General features: G+C 38.2%; 1 protein-coding gene across 5 annotated transcripts in view; it reads right to left on the bottom strand.

Moving 5' to 3' along the window:
- The window catches only part of MAP2K5 (mitogen-activated protein kinase kinase 5), a 140,839-nt gene that overhangs the window by 107,437 nt on the left and 19,039 nt on the right, over nucleotides 1-14,363 (bottom strand). For all 5 annotated transcript variants that reach the window (XM_013297336.3, XM_027783355.2, XM_027783356.2 and 2 more), the window contains exons 5-8: nucleotides 11,450-11,490; nucleotides 10,633-10,700; nucleotides 7,839-7,887; nucleotides 2,795-2,859 (exon numbers count right to left, since the gene is read on the bottom strand). In XM_013297336.3, the coding sequence (XP_013152790.2) occupies nucleotides 2,795-2,859; nucleotides 7,839-7,887; nucleotides 10,633-10,700; nucleotides 11,450-11,490 (223 nt within the window). The remainder of the gene's footprint in view (nucleotides 1-2,794; nucleotides 2,860-7,838; nucleotides 7,888-10,632; nucleotides 10,701-11,449; nucleotides 11,491-14,363) is intronic.

The following is a 14,363-nucleotide window of genomic DNA, read 5'->3' as shown; positions in this document are numbered from 1 at the left end:
ACACACCGCCTCTTCTGAAACAAACCAACAGCAGGGAATGCTGGAAGAGGAAAACAGCCAAACGTTTGCAATTAATTTTATTTGACAAATGTTCATTGATTTACCGGAATAAAATATACGTGGGCTGCTATCTATGACTAGTGCAATCCCGCTACCTGTAAGTATTCCATTTTGCAATTTCTTGTTGGCTTGTGCAGCACAGACGCTCCTTCGATGAGGAAGCACAGTCTCCCTTTTACAAAGGGGTGATTGCTCCATGGTAGGATGTTCTGTCTGTGCTTTGTCCAAAGCATATCACCCCAGCATGGTAACTGCCAGCTCCCTGCTACAATGGCAGCCAACAGGCTCTTCAGAGATGAAAGAGTGAATTGGTACAACTCTTCAATCCAATGCACCAAGAAATAAATTTGGGAAGATCCATGAGACATGCATAGCTTAGAAGCCAGTTTTGGGAGAAAACCAGATTTCATATTTATATCCTGCTGTTACTTGCATTGCAAAGAAAGTCAAACTTCAGGAATGTGTAAAACATCCACTTGCAAGAACGGTGCACAGTCCCTGGAGCAGTGCAGAATGACACTCACACTGCAGAAAATACTATGAAGTCTGCTAATTTAAAATATGAACGCAATAAAATGGAAAAAGAAAGGTAGAAATATTTCCCTGATACAGAAGAGGGCTCAGGTTTTTTATAGGTAAATTTTTTTACTTTCCCAGATTGCAGGCAAACGCAACTCTCAACCACTTAACAAAGCAGATCACAGCATCAGCCCACACAATGCAGCAAGTCAATGTAGAAGTGCCAGCAGTATTATGCATTCCCTCCTGCGCTATTATCCTCTGTGCCTTGAGTGTTCACATCTCTGTTCCTTCACCGTGCTTCCTAAAGTAGTATTCATCACAAGATAAAAATATTTTTGTCAAATTAAACAAAAAGCAGGCATGTAACTATACTACCTTCGATAAATACAAGAAGAAGTAAAAAAGTGTAAGTTTGGCTTTACGTAGCATTTTATCCAAATTCTATATATTATGAAATCTGAAATATATACTACACATGTGGCAACATTATAAAAGAATGAGATATTTTTGTACCACCTTCTGTACCTAAAAGCACCGTATCATTGTATGCACTAGGCACATGCACTGAACACGGAACAGAGCTGCTCCTTGTGAGCAGGGCAGACCCAAGCTGACAAACAGACGTTTTCAGCAGATCCTCAGGGCAAAGACATTAGTGAAGCACACGTTCACTTGCCTTGGTTTACACTCCTTACACTTTGGCCGCTATTAGACACAGGATGAAGGGGAGAGACTTTTGGTATGACCTGGTATGACCACCCTTGCACTGCTCACGATTTTGCATTACTGGCTCCTTATTTCAGCTACTTCTCCAAGGAAAATAACCTAAAACTGGGTAACAATGGCGTGCACGGGTTCCGTCACTCCGTGGGATATTCCTTGTCCCTAACTGTGCCTCAGGTGCCTTCCACAGGGACCAGAGCGTGTGGCCCTCCTCTGTGATGCCTCTCCAACCAAGATCCATTCCCGGAGCCTCCAGCCATACATGGGGAAGAGAAGCAACCTTCTCTAAATCCAGAAACACCAAGAAGTCACTGACTGAGCTAAGTTCAACACTCTCTCTCAAATATTTCTTATTGTAAAGTAAGAAAACAACACCGTTTCTGCAAGCTCCTTGGTCTGGGAATGTCTTTCTGCAAAAGAACAACAATGAGATTTCTAAACTACGGTCCATCTACAAGGCTAACCTGATTTCTGAAGAGTCCATTCAAAGACTGGCTTTGTTCCTTTAAGGTTTCAGAAGTCCATTTTCATTAAACCTTCTGCAAGTAGGGTCGTTTTGCAATGTTGGCAGCCAATTAGAAATTAAACTAAATGCACCGTAGCTTTTAAAACATTTTAAAAAAATGTTAATATCAAAGTTAAAATGTCTAAGGTATAAACAAAATCATAATGGGATGCTGGGTTACTGTATATGGTAAATAGCTCTCTGGAGGAAACCTTTATTACTCCCTCAGGGCCTTCTTGCGAAGTATGGATTTCTTAATTCCTAGTGGAATATTTTTCATACACCACTGCAGACTATTAAGTACCAGATATTACATTATGTAGTTTAAACTTTGCACTATGCATGAGAAAGACTTTCCTGTCGAGAAAACTATCTCTCTGCTATTATAATCTTTACAATATTAAAATTAATACTGGCTGCAGGGTATAAGCTTCACTACCAAAATTTGGGGGAGTTTATCATTTAATATATTCATCAGCCTGTGTGTGAAACTGCTTGTAAGGAGGGAAGTCACTGCAACAGCAAAAGGGGCATTTACTAATTTGGAATTGCTAGAGAAAGGCAGAGCAATGGTGCCATCACATCCCACTGGTGTCATTCTCAGTACTGGGCTAGCAAAGGGCGTGGTAAGCCAGCAAGAATAATGGCATTGCAAATACTGAAGGCAATTCATTATGCTCCAGGACATTTCAAGTTCCACTTGTGAACCATTAACTTGTTACCCAGCAGGGATTCAAAGCTAAGTATTAAAAAGATAATAAAAATGCACCAGCCCTCACGGCACCTAATAGCAGATACCTTGTAAATATGTAAAGAGAATTCTTAAAAAGTTTATATTAAAAATTTATTTTATAATCTTTTCTGCATAGCAGCAATGGCTCACCTACATCTCAATACAAATATGAAGGGTAAAAAAAGTAGTAATAATAAAAGAGCGCTGTCAAATTTTATTTTCAAAAATTTTAAGTGAAATTCAACACTCACTTGTAGACTGTGCCTCCATTGCCATGACCGAGGATGTCTCGATACCGTATGTCTTGTTCATTCATCTCCACAAGAAAGAAAGAAAAACAAAAGAGATGTCATGCTGTGGATGGAAATGTCAAGGAAAAGCAACTCTAGGCCATAAACAACAAGCAGTCTGGGTCATTTCAAGTTCAGCTGCAAGAACGAGAAGATCAATACAACATTTGCTGTCCAATTTATAAAAGACGATACCAAGGGACAAAGTGATGGAAAGTTTAATGACAATTTGTTTGCCTGGGTCATTTCATTAAAGTTTGATAAAAGGTGTCAAAATGGAATGATATAATATAGCTCAAGAGGGTCAGGTCACAGATACTGATAGGAAAAGGGTCTCCAGAACAGCACATAACCAAAGCCAAAGTTGGAGGTGAATGGAAACAATCCAACAGAAAACTGTCATCTTAAGTATGGCTAGAAAAGTTTCTGATTTATTCTGGAATCAGCATAATTGATACTAATTGAGTGACAGTTCTGTCAGTAGGATTGCCTCACAGTGCTTCATTTATATACCTTTTAACTAAAGCATATCTTTAGAAACAAGGTCTTGAATTGTTACCCAATAAAAATCATTTTCCTTGAAATACACAAGTAATCGCTTGCTTCAGTCTTTCTGTTCAGTGGGACAACTCTCCAGATATGACAACATCCTCAGACATACAAGCAGAAGACTGGTAACAAACACTGCACGTTCCAACTGCTGCAATTCGGGATCTTTCTGATATGGCTTTTATAAAAGCTTATTATATTGCTGAATGAGCAAGTCAAATGTAAAACTACAATTTAACCTTCTCCTGTACAAATAAAGTTATACTGATTTTTCCAGCTAAACCACCTATTAAAAACAAAATAATCACTAAAGATGTTTTTGTAACACATGTGTATACTTGAAAAAAATATTTTAATCAGAATAAATTCTGAGCTGTATGCATTCTCTATTCCAGAATGATCTCCCCCATTGCCTGACCATTGTAAGTAATAAATGATAGGGCAAATCCCATTTTGAAAAGCTATTTTCCTAGGAAACACTAACATGTTTCTAGTAACTATTTAAATTTTAGGGGATACCAAGTTAAATATTTTATGTGAGTTGGCATGGCTGCTTAAAGACTGTCATTTTTGTGTGTTAAAAGGCATCACATACCCCTAATGATATGTCTGGTCTGCTATTTCTGATGTGATTAGAGATCATGTAAGCACGTCTGAGAGAGCTTCAAATTAGCAATTTCAAGTACCGCAAGCACCATGGTGAGGGCACGCAGAGCTATCTGTATTTATCCAACTTCTGAAACAGCTTTTAAAATTCAGTGGGGACACGTGCCCTTCAGTTACTAAGCCACGTCTAAGAATCCCCTTTGATATGATGTCAGTGAAGATACAAGGAACTTTGTTTCAACTGGAACAAGAAAGTGATGGAAGAAAGCTGAAATGCCCTAAAGAGTCAACACTCAGCATGAATTACAAATAGAAAATTGAATATTTAATTGATTTAAAATAATATATTTTAAGGACAGAAGTTATGAACTCAAAAATTTCTGTTCTTTCCTTTCACTACCTGAATAAAAAGCGTGCTTGTTTCTCACAGGAAACACAATGCATTTCTTCCAGTGAGGTTTAATTCTCTGAGTTCTGAGAAAATTCAAAATGCCTCAAATCAGAAGCTGACTCTACATTATTACCTAGTTGTAGTTAAACCTGGGCCAGATATCATCAGAGGGTATGAAATGGCTCATCCAACTATCAAGGTTTATGAAGAAAATTAGAATCTGTTTTATTATTGAAAGCTATGTTGCTTCTTGCATCAATCAGAAAACGCGAATAAAGGCGGGGGGGAGGAAAGACACCTCATGAGGAACGATAATTCATGAATGGGTTTTAAAATACGTAAAGAATCTATACTGGATCCCTTGCACTAAAAACAATTTTTCTCAGACTGTAGAACTCATTAATTTAAAGCTCACACCATGTTTAAGGAATTCTGCTCTTCTAAGCTGGAGGACTTTAATTCTCCCGTCTTTGAGGTAACAACAAACATCTCTTTCCTATACTGCCAGCAATCTTCTTCTAAACAAAACTCTTAGGAGAAATCAAATGAATCCACAAAGCCACGCACACTTGCACCTTTGCTTCTTGAGGGGGGAAAAGAAGAATTTTTTGTAGTTATGCAAGTTATAAGCAACAAATTGAGCAGAACCAGAGACGTAAAGCGTACTTTCTTGTCTCCCGCTTTTTGCTAATTGGTAAAAGCAGACTATTTTCTTCACACCGTTCCCTAAAAGGCAGGGACAGGAGCAGCTCTGTCCTCTGACACTGCACCGCTTGCACCCACTGCCAGCCCGGCCCCGTTTCAAAGAGCAACCAGAAACCCAGGGTGAAATAGGAAGACTGGGGTGGAGCAAGTATCTGCCAGCAACCGATCGAGAGATAAAGCGTGATTTACTGGCTCAAATAAAGATGCCAAAAACATGTGGTGATTTATTTATTTTACTGGGAAAACTGGATTCTCAATCATAAAATGATAACATAATAACAATGAACTCAACAGTAAGGACTGGAATATTAAACCTGCAAAAGCAAGTTTGATTGGATGCCGATATTAACAGAATTAATGAAAAAGCCAAACAGACTTCAATTACGGATCAGCAAACAAAACATCCCTTGCTTATACCTGCTGTTTTTGAAAGAAATCAGCATCTATCTCTTGTAAATCATTAAAAACAAAATGCTCAATTAATCCTTATTTTATATGTAGAGGCCTGACAGAGGCAAAGTCCTATAGCCATACCTCTGCTTTACGAATCGAAGCAATAATGGTTTCAGAAAGCAGTCACACTCTATGAGCAGACAATTGAAGAGATTTAGTAAATCCCACTTTATAGAGCAGAGACTAATCGGAAAACACAAGCCAGTCAAATGTTTCTTATGAACTGTTGACACTATATCAATGCTGAATCAATTGGTGGCATTTACTCTGAGTGACAGAAAAGAAATAAATATTTATATCACATCACCTATATCAATGAACCTAGGCAGAAAGCTATTTCTAACCTGTCAATATTTGATTATCTTGAAGAATCATGTCCCCTTCTTTTAATGATTAATATGAATTCCTTATTAAACCTAAATGGAAACTACTAGAGGAATATCATTATGAATGCCTGAAAGCATAAACTGCCAAAAAAATAATAAAAAATAATAACCCAACCCATATTTAAGTAATCGTAAGTGTGACTTAAATCCCCCAAAAGGAGAAAAAGTTAAAGTTACAACTAGAAACCTATCTCCAGTTACAGGTCTGTGCCCAAATTTTGCAGAGCGCAATGCAGCATAACAAAAAGCAGTTTCTCTCGACAGAAAGCAATCTAACTCCTACGAGATCAGGGTGACTAAAAGATACTATTGAAACAATTTTCTGTTTTTTAAAATGGTTTAAGTAACATTTTTCAATGTCATAATAAGAGGTGTGATACCTTTGCATCTTTCTAAAATTCTGCTACGCAGGAAAGAAATCTGTAAATCCACTGCAGGGCACACAAAACTCATATTTCTTAGAACAAATAAAATGCCACATTCGGCTTATGGACTCCATCACAAACAGGATGGCTTTTACTCACATACCGTAATTCTACTTAAAAAAAAAATTCATGTTATTGGAGTAACTGTCATCTTGACTTGAAAAGTTCAGAAGCATGCTGCTGGTACTTACATAATTTTAACTTATCCTGAGAAACAGATCATTTAGCTATAATTTTGAAACATTAACAAATCTACCTGGTAGGAATTTGTGAATATTAAACCAAGTCTGCAAGGAAGGAATGCTGACAAGCTTAAAAATACATTTCCAAGCTGTATTCAAGGGATACAAACAGGCAAGGCTGCAATACCGGGCTGTTCGACTCACATTTTAGAGGGGCACCCTCATCTATTAGACCACAATGTTACAGGTGATACTGAAGGACAAGCATGAAGACCAGCCTTTATCTTCTTGACACGCTCAACTACAACTACTTGATTCATGAAATGCCAATGAGGCTTGGAGAGGTCATTGTGTGAAGGCACTGAATACGCATCTGAGATAATTAAGATTTCAGCCTTCGAAACATGGAGGGGAAGTGAACAGCAGTTAAGAAAATCAATAAGAGTCTTTTATTTGCAGTGACACAGATGTCTCAGTCAATAGAGCCTAACAGGCAAGCCTGATCGCAATGGACAGGTGCCTGCCTCCAAGGCTATCAAAGGGCTTTCACTATGACAAACATTAAAACATATTTATGTTGCTGCTGAAGAATCTGGGATTCTTCGAAGGTAGTTTAATTTAACAGTGTATATTTAAAGTCATTACGCTACTGCAAGCCTGCCCATACATTCAGCTCAAAATGGGTGAGAAACGATTACTCTGTGGCAGACGTGCACTTGTCCGTTAGTTGTTACACTTTCACTTCTGGGTGCCCAAAGCTGAATGCCTGGAGCAGCAAGGGAAAGTAACAAGACAGCTTTCTAACTTTGGGGTTTTTTGTTGTTTTAGGTTGGTTGGTTGGTGTGTGGGGTTTTTTTAAATAAGCTACAACCTAAGGTGATTCCAAACAGTACAGAGCAGTTCCTTGCAAGAACCTGCTAAATATTTAAGGATCTACTGCCCTAAAAAATACGAAGGTCATTCTAACTGAGCAGTTGACTTAGTTATTCAAAATTGATTAACTTTCTTCCCTGAAATTGTGGCAGCAGTGCAACATGTGTGAGGTACTTCAATCTATTTGGAGCTAAATCTGATTAGCACATTTTGAGAAATGGGAAGCAAATTGCTATGCCAATCAAAGTAAATCAAGACACATAACTCATTCATATCATGACGGTTTTCATGGTCCCTCCAGTTCTGTATTAAAAGAACACATTACACCTAAATGAGCAGTAAGCATCTCTCCACCTATTTGTGGTATGCCAATCACTGCAGTATTAGGCAATAACGAGATGTGCACGTAGCCAAGACTCAATTCAGTGCACCTACCTGGCCATTTGCAAGTATTTTCTTCAGCTCTGCAGAAGACTTTTTTAAGCTGAAAAAAAGAAGAGGCAATTATTTTTAATGACTGTGCTATTTCACTCTATAAACCAAAGCGAAACCATAAGAAACAACAAGCCATCAGGTTAAGCTCACGCTTACATATTCTGAATAGATTTAACTTTAGCAATGCTGATTGATGTTCAGTATACCTACTCCTCAAACTGCAGGCAGGAGAAATGGAGAAGCAATGCACATTTAAGAAAATCCATATATTATTCGCCTTTACAAAGTAGCTTTTTTAGATACCTGACTATATTACTCTTTGAGATATAACCTATTGACAGTTAAAAAACAACAACAACAAAAAAAGATACCTTCACACACCAGGTGTTCCAAAAAACAACAGGAAAATAGTGTTCACATCTAGTTTTCAGGTGCGCTGTTTTAAAACTCCTTAAGGCATGATCCCCCAATAATTTCTGTAAATTTGCAGTTGAAGGGTGTGCCATCCATGATGCCTCGCTACCTCAACTGACCATAGATTGGGGCATGGTGAGCAGGTGAGTACAACTCCTGGTTTAGGCGTCTCAGGGACATGCCTAAATTGAGGAGGGTGAGTCCAGCTTGCCATGGGCACCCATTCCAAGTCAGCTTGCTGCTGCAGTCTCTGTGCTTTTTTCAGGAGAAACTACTCCTGTGTCAGTAGTCTTACACCACACAAAATGACCTGTATTATTTTTTTTCTACTAAGAGAACTTTAACAAACCACTGCTATCAGCTTGGTGTGTTTTGTAGGTAAAACTGTTAATGGCTTCAAACTACTTCCACCCACTCATGAAATACTGCTTCACCTCCTTTCCTGACAAACTCCGTTCCTTCTGCATTCAACACCACAAACTGCCCAGGTAGCAATACGTCTGCAAAACTTAATCTCAAAGCGACATTCTGCTCTTATTACTGAAGTTTAAGGAAAAAAAAAAAAGTACAAAATAATATATTCTTGAAAGGCATATGCACGTGTCTTGATCACAGATCATTATTAACAAGAACAGTGAAAACAGAGATTTCATATTTGGTGGCTTTGTTCTTTAATAGGCCTCTCGTTCCTATGACCACTTTAAAGAAAAATTAAGTTTTCCAAGGAAACATAAGTTGATCTTGTCATCTTTCATGACTAACAATTTGTGAACATGAAACAAAGAGAGACTTTCAATTACTTCAAAAACAAAACTCATAGTGCAGAAGGTTTCGGAAAAGGAATGGCAATTAACCACCAAATAAGGTGACAAGAATCTTCTAGAAGCCTCATTTTCAATGCACTTTAAGAACAAGCTCAAAGTACAGGAAGTACTGAAAGCCAAACATAACAGCAACAGAAAGCAGCTTTATTTAGTTCACTGGTATAATAGACTGGGAGGATGACTGCAGTTCATAAACACATTTAGATTTATTTTCTTTAAAGCGTCTTGGACAGGATCTTCCCCATTGCAACACACAGCAGATCTTCCCCAATGGATGGGGGCAAACCTTGCCAGAGGAGACTGACACAGGGTACTGGCTTGCTTTTTTTTTTTTTTTTTTTTTTTAATCTCTGCAATTAGCTAAGTCGCTAACAGGAACATCAAAACTGGTTTTAATGGTACTTGAATGGGGCTACCCACTGGAGCAGCAAAACTCCAGCACTGCTATCAGCCATGTGGCATGGCATCCTCCTCATCAATGAGGAACCACATCGCTCCCACCACGCAAAGACAGTGTTTGTGGGACAGTCCCACCACCGCAGCGCTTCGCAGTGTCTGCCAGAACAGGCACTGACACTTCACCAACCAAACACGCTTAATGCGGTGCAACTGTGTCTTTGATCGTGCTCTTCTCTGTCGGTTCTGATTTTTTTTTTCCAAAACGCTCTTGGAGAGAAAAGGGAGCAGCATGCTGATGCATGGATAAATGTAATATTATATGCTTATTAGAATAATAGAATAATTTAGGTTGAAAGGGACCTCCGGAGATTTCTATTCCCACATTTCACATATGTCCTTAGATGAAGAAGATGGAGCCAGACTTTTCTTATTTTCTTTTACGAATACATAACAGGTTTTTGTGGTTTTTTTATTTATTTGTTTCAACATCAGTATTGAGTATAATGACTTCCTGTAACAGTTCATGTTTATGCTCCAGTATTTAAAAACAGATCTCTAAGAAAAAAAGAGAATGAGTTCTCTTGCATTTTAAGATGTTAATATGGGTTTTCAAATTAGGGCTGGAATCTAAAGAGAAAGCTAAGGGAGATGTACTCCAAAACTTTGCTGAAACTGTATGAAACAGGGTACCTAATCTGTTCAGGTTTTTCAAAAATCTTACTGCACAGTAATAAACCTACTGAATCGGGTATCAAGTTTTAAAATCAAAAGAATCCTGGAACAGGATAAGCAACGAAGACCTAAACATACAGACCTCGCCACAGACAATGATTATTAGATTAACTAAAACCAATTAGCCCACCCACAAACAGTATTTCAATGCTTTATAAAGGACAAAACCATCTGAAATACCCAGCCAAGACTTATTTCTTTTGGCAGCAAATACTTCTCCTGAAGAAACAAGCAGTACGAGTCTAACAATATCCATGAATCAAGGCAATTTTGTCTTCCCCACTTCACTCCTGCGTGCCTGGTAGTCACATAGCAAAAGTTATTCAACATCAATCTCATCATTAGTAACTACTGCACACAAGGTTCCATTTTGTTTTAATAAAAGAAAACAAAACAAAACATATGCTCCTGTTCTTGACTCTTACCTATTGCTTGGAAGGGAATCCGAGACTGCCGAACTGCTATTATTAGCACACCCTGCTCTTGTATTTACCTGCGGGCAGGGAAAGGATCTTTATCAGTCGTTTGTGTTCAGAGGACACTATTCTAATTAACCTGTAATTTGCCATGAATTTCTCATTTCACTATGAAGGTTAATTAGCTTGTTGCTAGGCATGGCGATGGCTGAGGTCTCGCCTGTATGTAGGTTAGCAGGCTATATAATTCATGGACTACAATATACTATCTTTACATCTTAAACGCTTAGTTAAATAATACAGAAAAAGAGATGGTATGTCCACCATTTATCCTCATTTTAAACACCAAGCAATCATTTAACACAATCTTCATCTCTGCATTTCAACATGAGTATGATTACAGAAGCAATAAGCACATCTGAATGAATCAAACAACCTAGAAGAATACCATTGCAGTGCTTTCCACACTTAGATAAATTACTGAAATCAAACGAATATGGTGGGGTTTTTTTTATACTCTTTGAAGTAGTAGCAGACATCAGTTGATAAACTGAATATTAGAATTTAGGAACCTTATTAACAGAGGTTAAAAACAAAAGGAAAGGCAATTCCATTTTTAATAAAACTGTACACAAAGATATCGCAGCCAACACCCAGCAGATGAATACTTCTCCCACCCTCACCAAAAAAAAATAAAATAAAATAAATAAATAAAAATCTGCTTGTCAGAGCGCAAGAAAGTGCAGTTTTATTTGACATTTCAATAAGTGGAACACAGCATTACAAATCCATCTAACTTTACTGAAACAATTATTGAAATTCGTACCTTCAGGCCATGTATGTTCCGTTTCCCAGGAGGCTTGCAGGCTGAAACAGTAATTGACTAAATTGTAGAACACATCAGGGCCATTTACAAATTTGCTCAAAATGAATCTTTTAAAAAGAAATGAGGGTGACACCAAAATTAGCAGAGAGAAATGATTGAAAAGTGCCTCACAAGACCCAGAGTGGGAATTATGAACCAGGATTTTTAACTTGCAGGAGTGAGCATTTATAAATGCTAAGAGCTTTCTGACACCATGTAATATAAATTCTAATTTCTGCTTAAAACACATCAAAAAATCAAGAGAACTGTTGGCTTAAATTATCAGATTCTTTTTGTAATTCAAATTAAAATCTTATGTCACTATATTTTCACATGCTGTATTTTTTCTGGCATTTAACAGAAATATTTGTAAGATGTATTTTAAAGGAATCAGCTGCCACACATCATGAATTAGTCATATTGTCAAATGCAGACAGTTTGCTTTAAACGTGGAAAAAACATGTCAGGGGCAACAGCAATGAGTCTCAGGAAACCAAATACTGGATAAACACAATACAAAATGCCACATTTTGGACACAGATGAACAAATGTGGCATCTTATTACGACGTCTAGGTTTACAGAGGGACATGCTGCTTGAGAAGAAAGTATTTTCCTGAAGTCTCTCAAACTGTATATTGCCTTGTTCTTCCATTTGGTGGACGTGCTTTTGTCAAATGTTAAAGCCACAAAGGCTTCTAGCTACATGTTACAGACAGTTCCCATTTTAAAACTACAGTGCCCTACAAATTGTATGTTAAAGGGCCTGTCACTTTTGATTGATTGTCTGAGGAGGGATGAATTTGATTTTTCTCTTTCTCTGATGCACATGCGTTTCACTTCATTTTTTGACAGCAGGAAACAGAACTATTTATTAGTCAGAAGGACACAGATGATAGTTATTAAACACATCAGTTAGGGCCAGACCATGTGCCTTTAAATGACATTAGAAATTACCACGTGTATCTTAAAGAAGAAAAATATTATGATACTGTGGGCATTAAAAACAACAAGCTACTCTAAAATACATCAGGGTATTATTTTTTCTAATAGATTAAAATAAACATTTTTAACAAGATACTAAAAGAATAGTATTTTTAATGAGACATATTTGAATGGTATATTCACTTTGCATTCCACAGATGGGATATATATAACAGACAGGAGATACATATCTCTATATGTGTGCATGTATTCACACACACTCTGTTTATGTATATGAATACACAGAGTTAATTTTCAGTATAAAAAAAGAACTCTGGCTCTTACTACCTGGACAGTAACAATGCATTTCTTTAAAAAATGGATCTTTGTTCCCCTTAAAGACTTTTAAATTAGGAAGTGAATACAGTATAGCCAAGGCAGCACAGGATGGCACAGGAATATATGCTACTGGCAGGCTTTATGGAAGACATGACTTTCCAGAAGTTCGCTGGAGACAGCAGCTGGGGGGCTTCCTCGAAGTAAGAGGGGCAGCAAGGGAAGAGGACTCAAAGGAAGACTGGGCTTGCAAAGAAAGCTCTTAAAAAGAAAGCACCTTCAATTACAGGCAGAAAAGCTCATGTTACTGCTGGGGCTTTAAACTGCAGTATGTAGAGAGATGTGGCCAAAAGGGCATGAAAGAAAAACGCTTGTGCTAACAAAATTTGGGACGTTTGTTAGAGAGGCAGGACAACACGACAGAAAAAAAAAAAAACCATATGCAGGAAAGCACATTTTGTTCAATACCGCAGAAGAGCAGCAGCAGAACTTAGAGGCTGTCTGGGTATGAGGGAGTGCAGTGGCTTTAAAGCTGTAACCTAGAAAGAACAGATGTTTTAAGAAGGTGATTTGGAAAGATGAAACAGCAACTCAGCTCTGAAGCAATTTGGAGCAGTGGTGAGCCACCTATGAGGCAATACCCAGCAGACATGCATGTAGTTGAGCCAACAGTGAAAATGTGAAGGTAATACATGGGGATCGTAAGCTCAGCAGCACGGAGATGAATTCTGAACCTGTACAGTCAAAGATTATCCTTAGATGTAAAGCAAACAGTAAAAGGAGACAACAGCAGGAGTAGGAATCTACTTGGCTGGCTCTTCAGGAACAACCCAAAAGCAGAATCTACAAGAAGATTAAGCCTGATTTGTAATCTCAAAACGTCCCTTTGAACACTCCAGCCTACCAGCTACTAAGCACCTCCTGTCACAACTTCCTTGAACCGTTTGCTTAAGGGGAAATACATCTAATTGCCTTGCATTTACAGCAAGGGTTCCCCACCTACTAGGATCACCCACTGTATCAGTTTCTCTAAGCCACGTGAAAGCCCAGCATTTCATTTCTTCCAAGTGGTGGTCAGTGGTTTTAGACAGCGCCTGTCAGGAAGTAATTAAACACCTTCTACAGAAAGAGGTTCAGAAGAAAGGCTGAGACACCCACATCCCAGCCTGGGAAGAGGCAGAAGACAGCTCCCCTCTTCACGGCTGTCCTGGAACTCGTCTTCACGAGAACACGTCTGGACCGCTGATTGCTCTGGAGCCCCGCAGCTCAAATACCCAGCACCCCCCACCCCCCCCACCCCCCCCAACCAGACCTGCTAGCCTAAGCCCTAAAAAAAAATAAACCTCCGTATTCCCTTTGAATTCAAGTCTCTTTTCCATAGGAGTACTGAACTATCAGGAAACCCACCCTCCTTTTGAGACCTTATTAGCATGTGTTTGAGAAGGCTTTTGTTAATTGCCCAATTCAAACTTCAGAGAGTTGTAAGTAATGGAAGTCTAGAATGTTTAATTGGGAAACTCATAGTATGATTATTTGTGTAATATCAGTTAAGTGAGAAGAGTTTAATTTTTAATTATTTCAATTAATTTATTGCTGGGAGATTTACTTGGAGAATTT

Source organism: Falco peregrinus, chromosome 1 (assembly GCF_023634155.1).
Source record: "Falco peregrinus isolate bFalPer1 chromosome 1, bFalPer1.pri, whole genome shotgun sequence".
Lineage (NCBI taxonomy): Eukaryota > Metazoa > Chordata > Aves > Falconiformes > Falconidae > Falco > Falco peregrinus.
The sequence above is the reverse complement of the archived record's forward strand: the minus strand, read 5'-3'. Positions and strand labels throughout refer to the sequence as shown.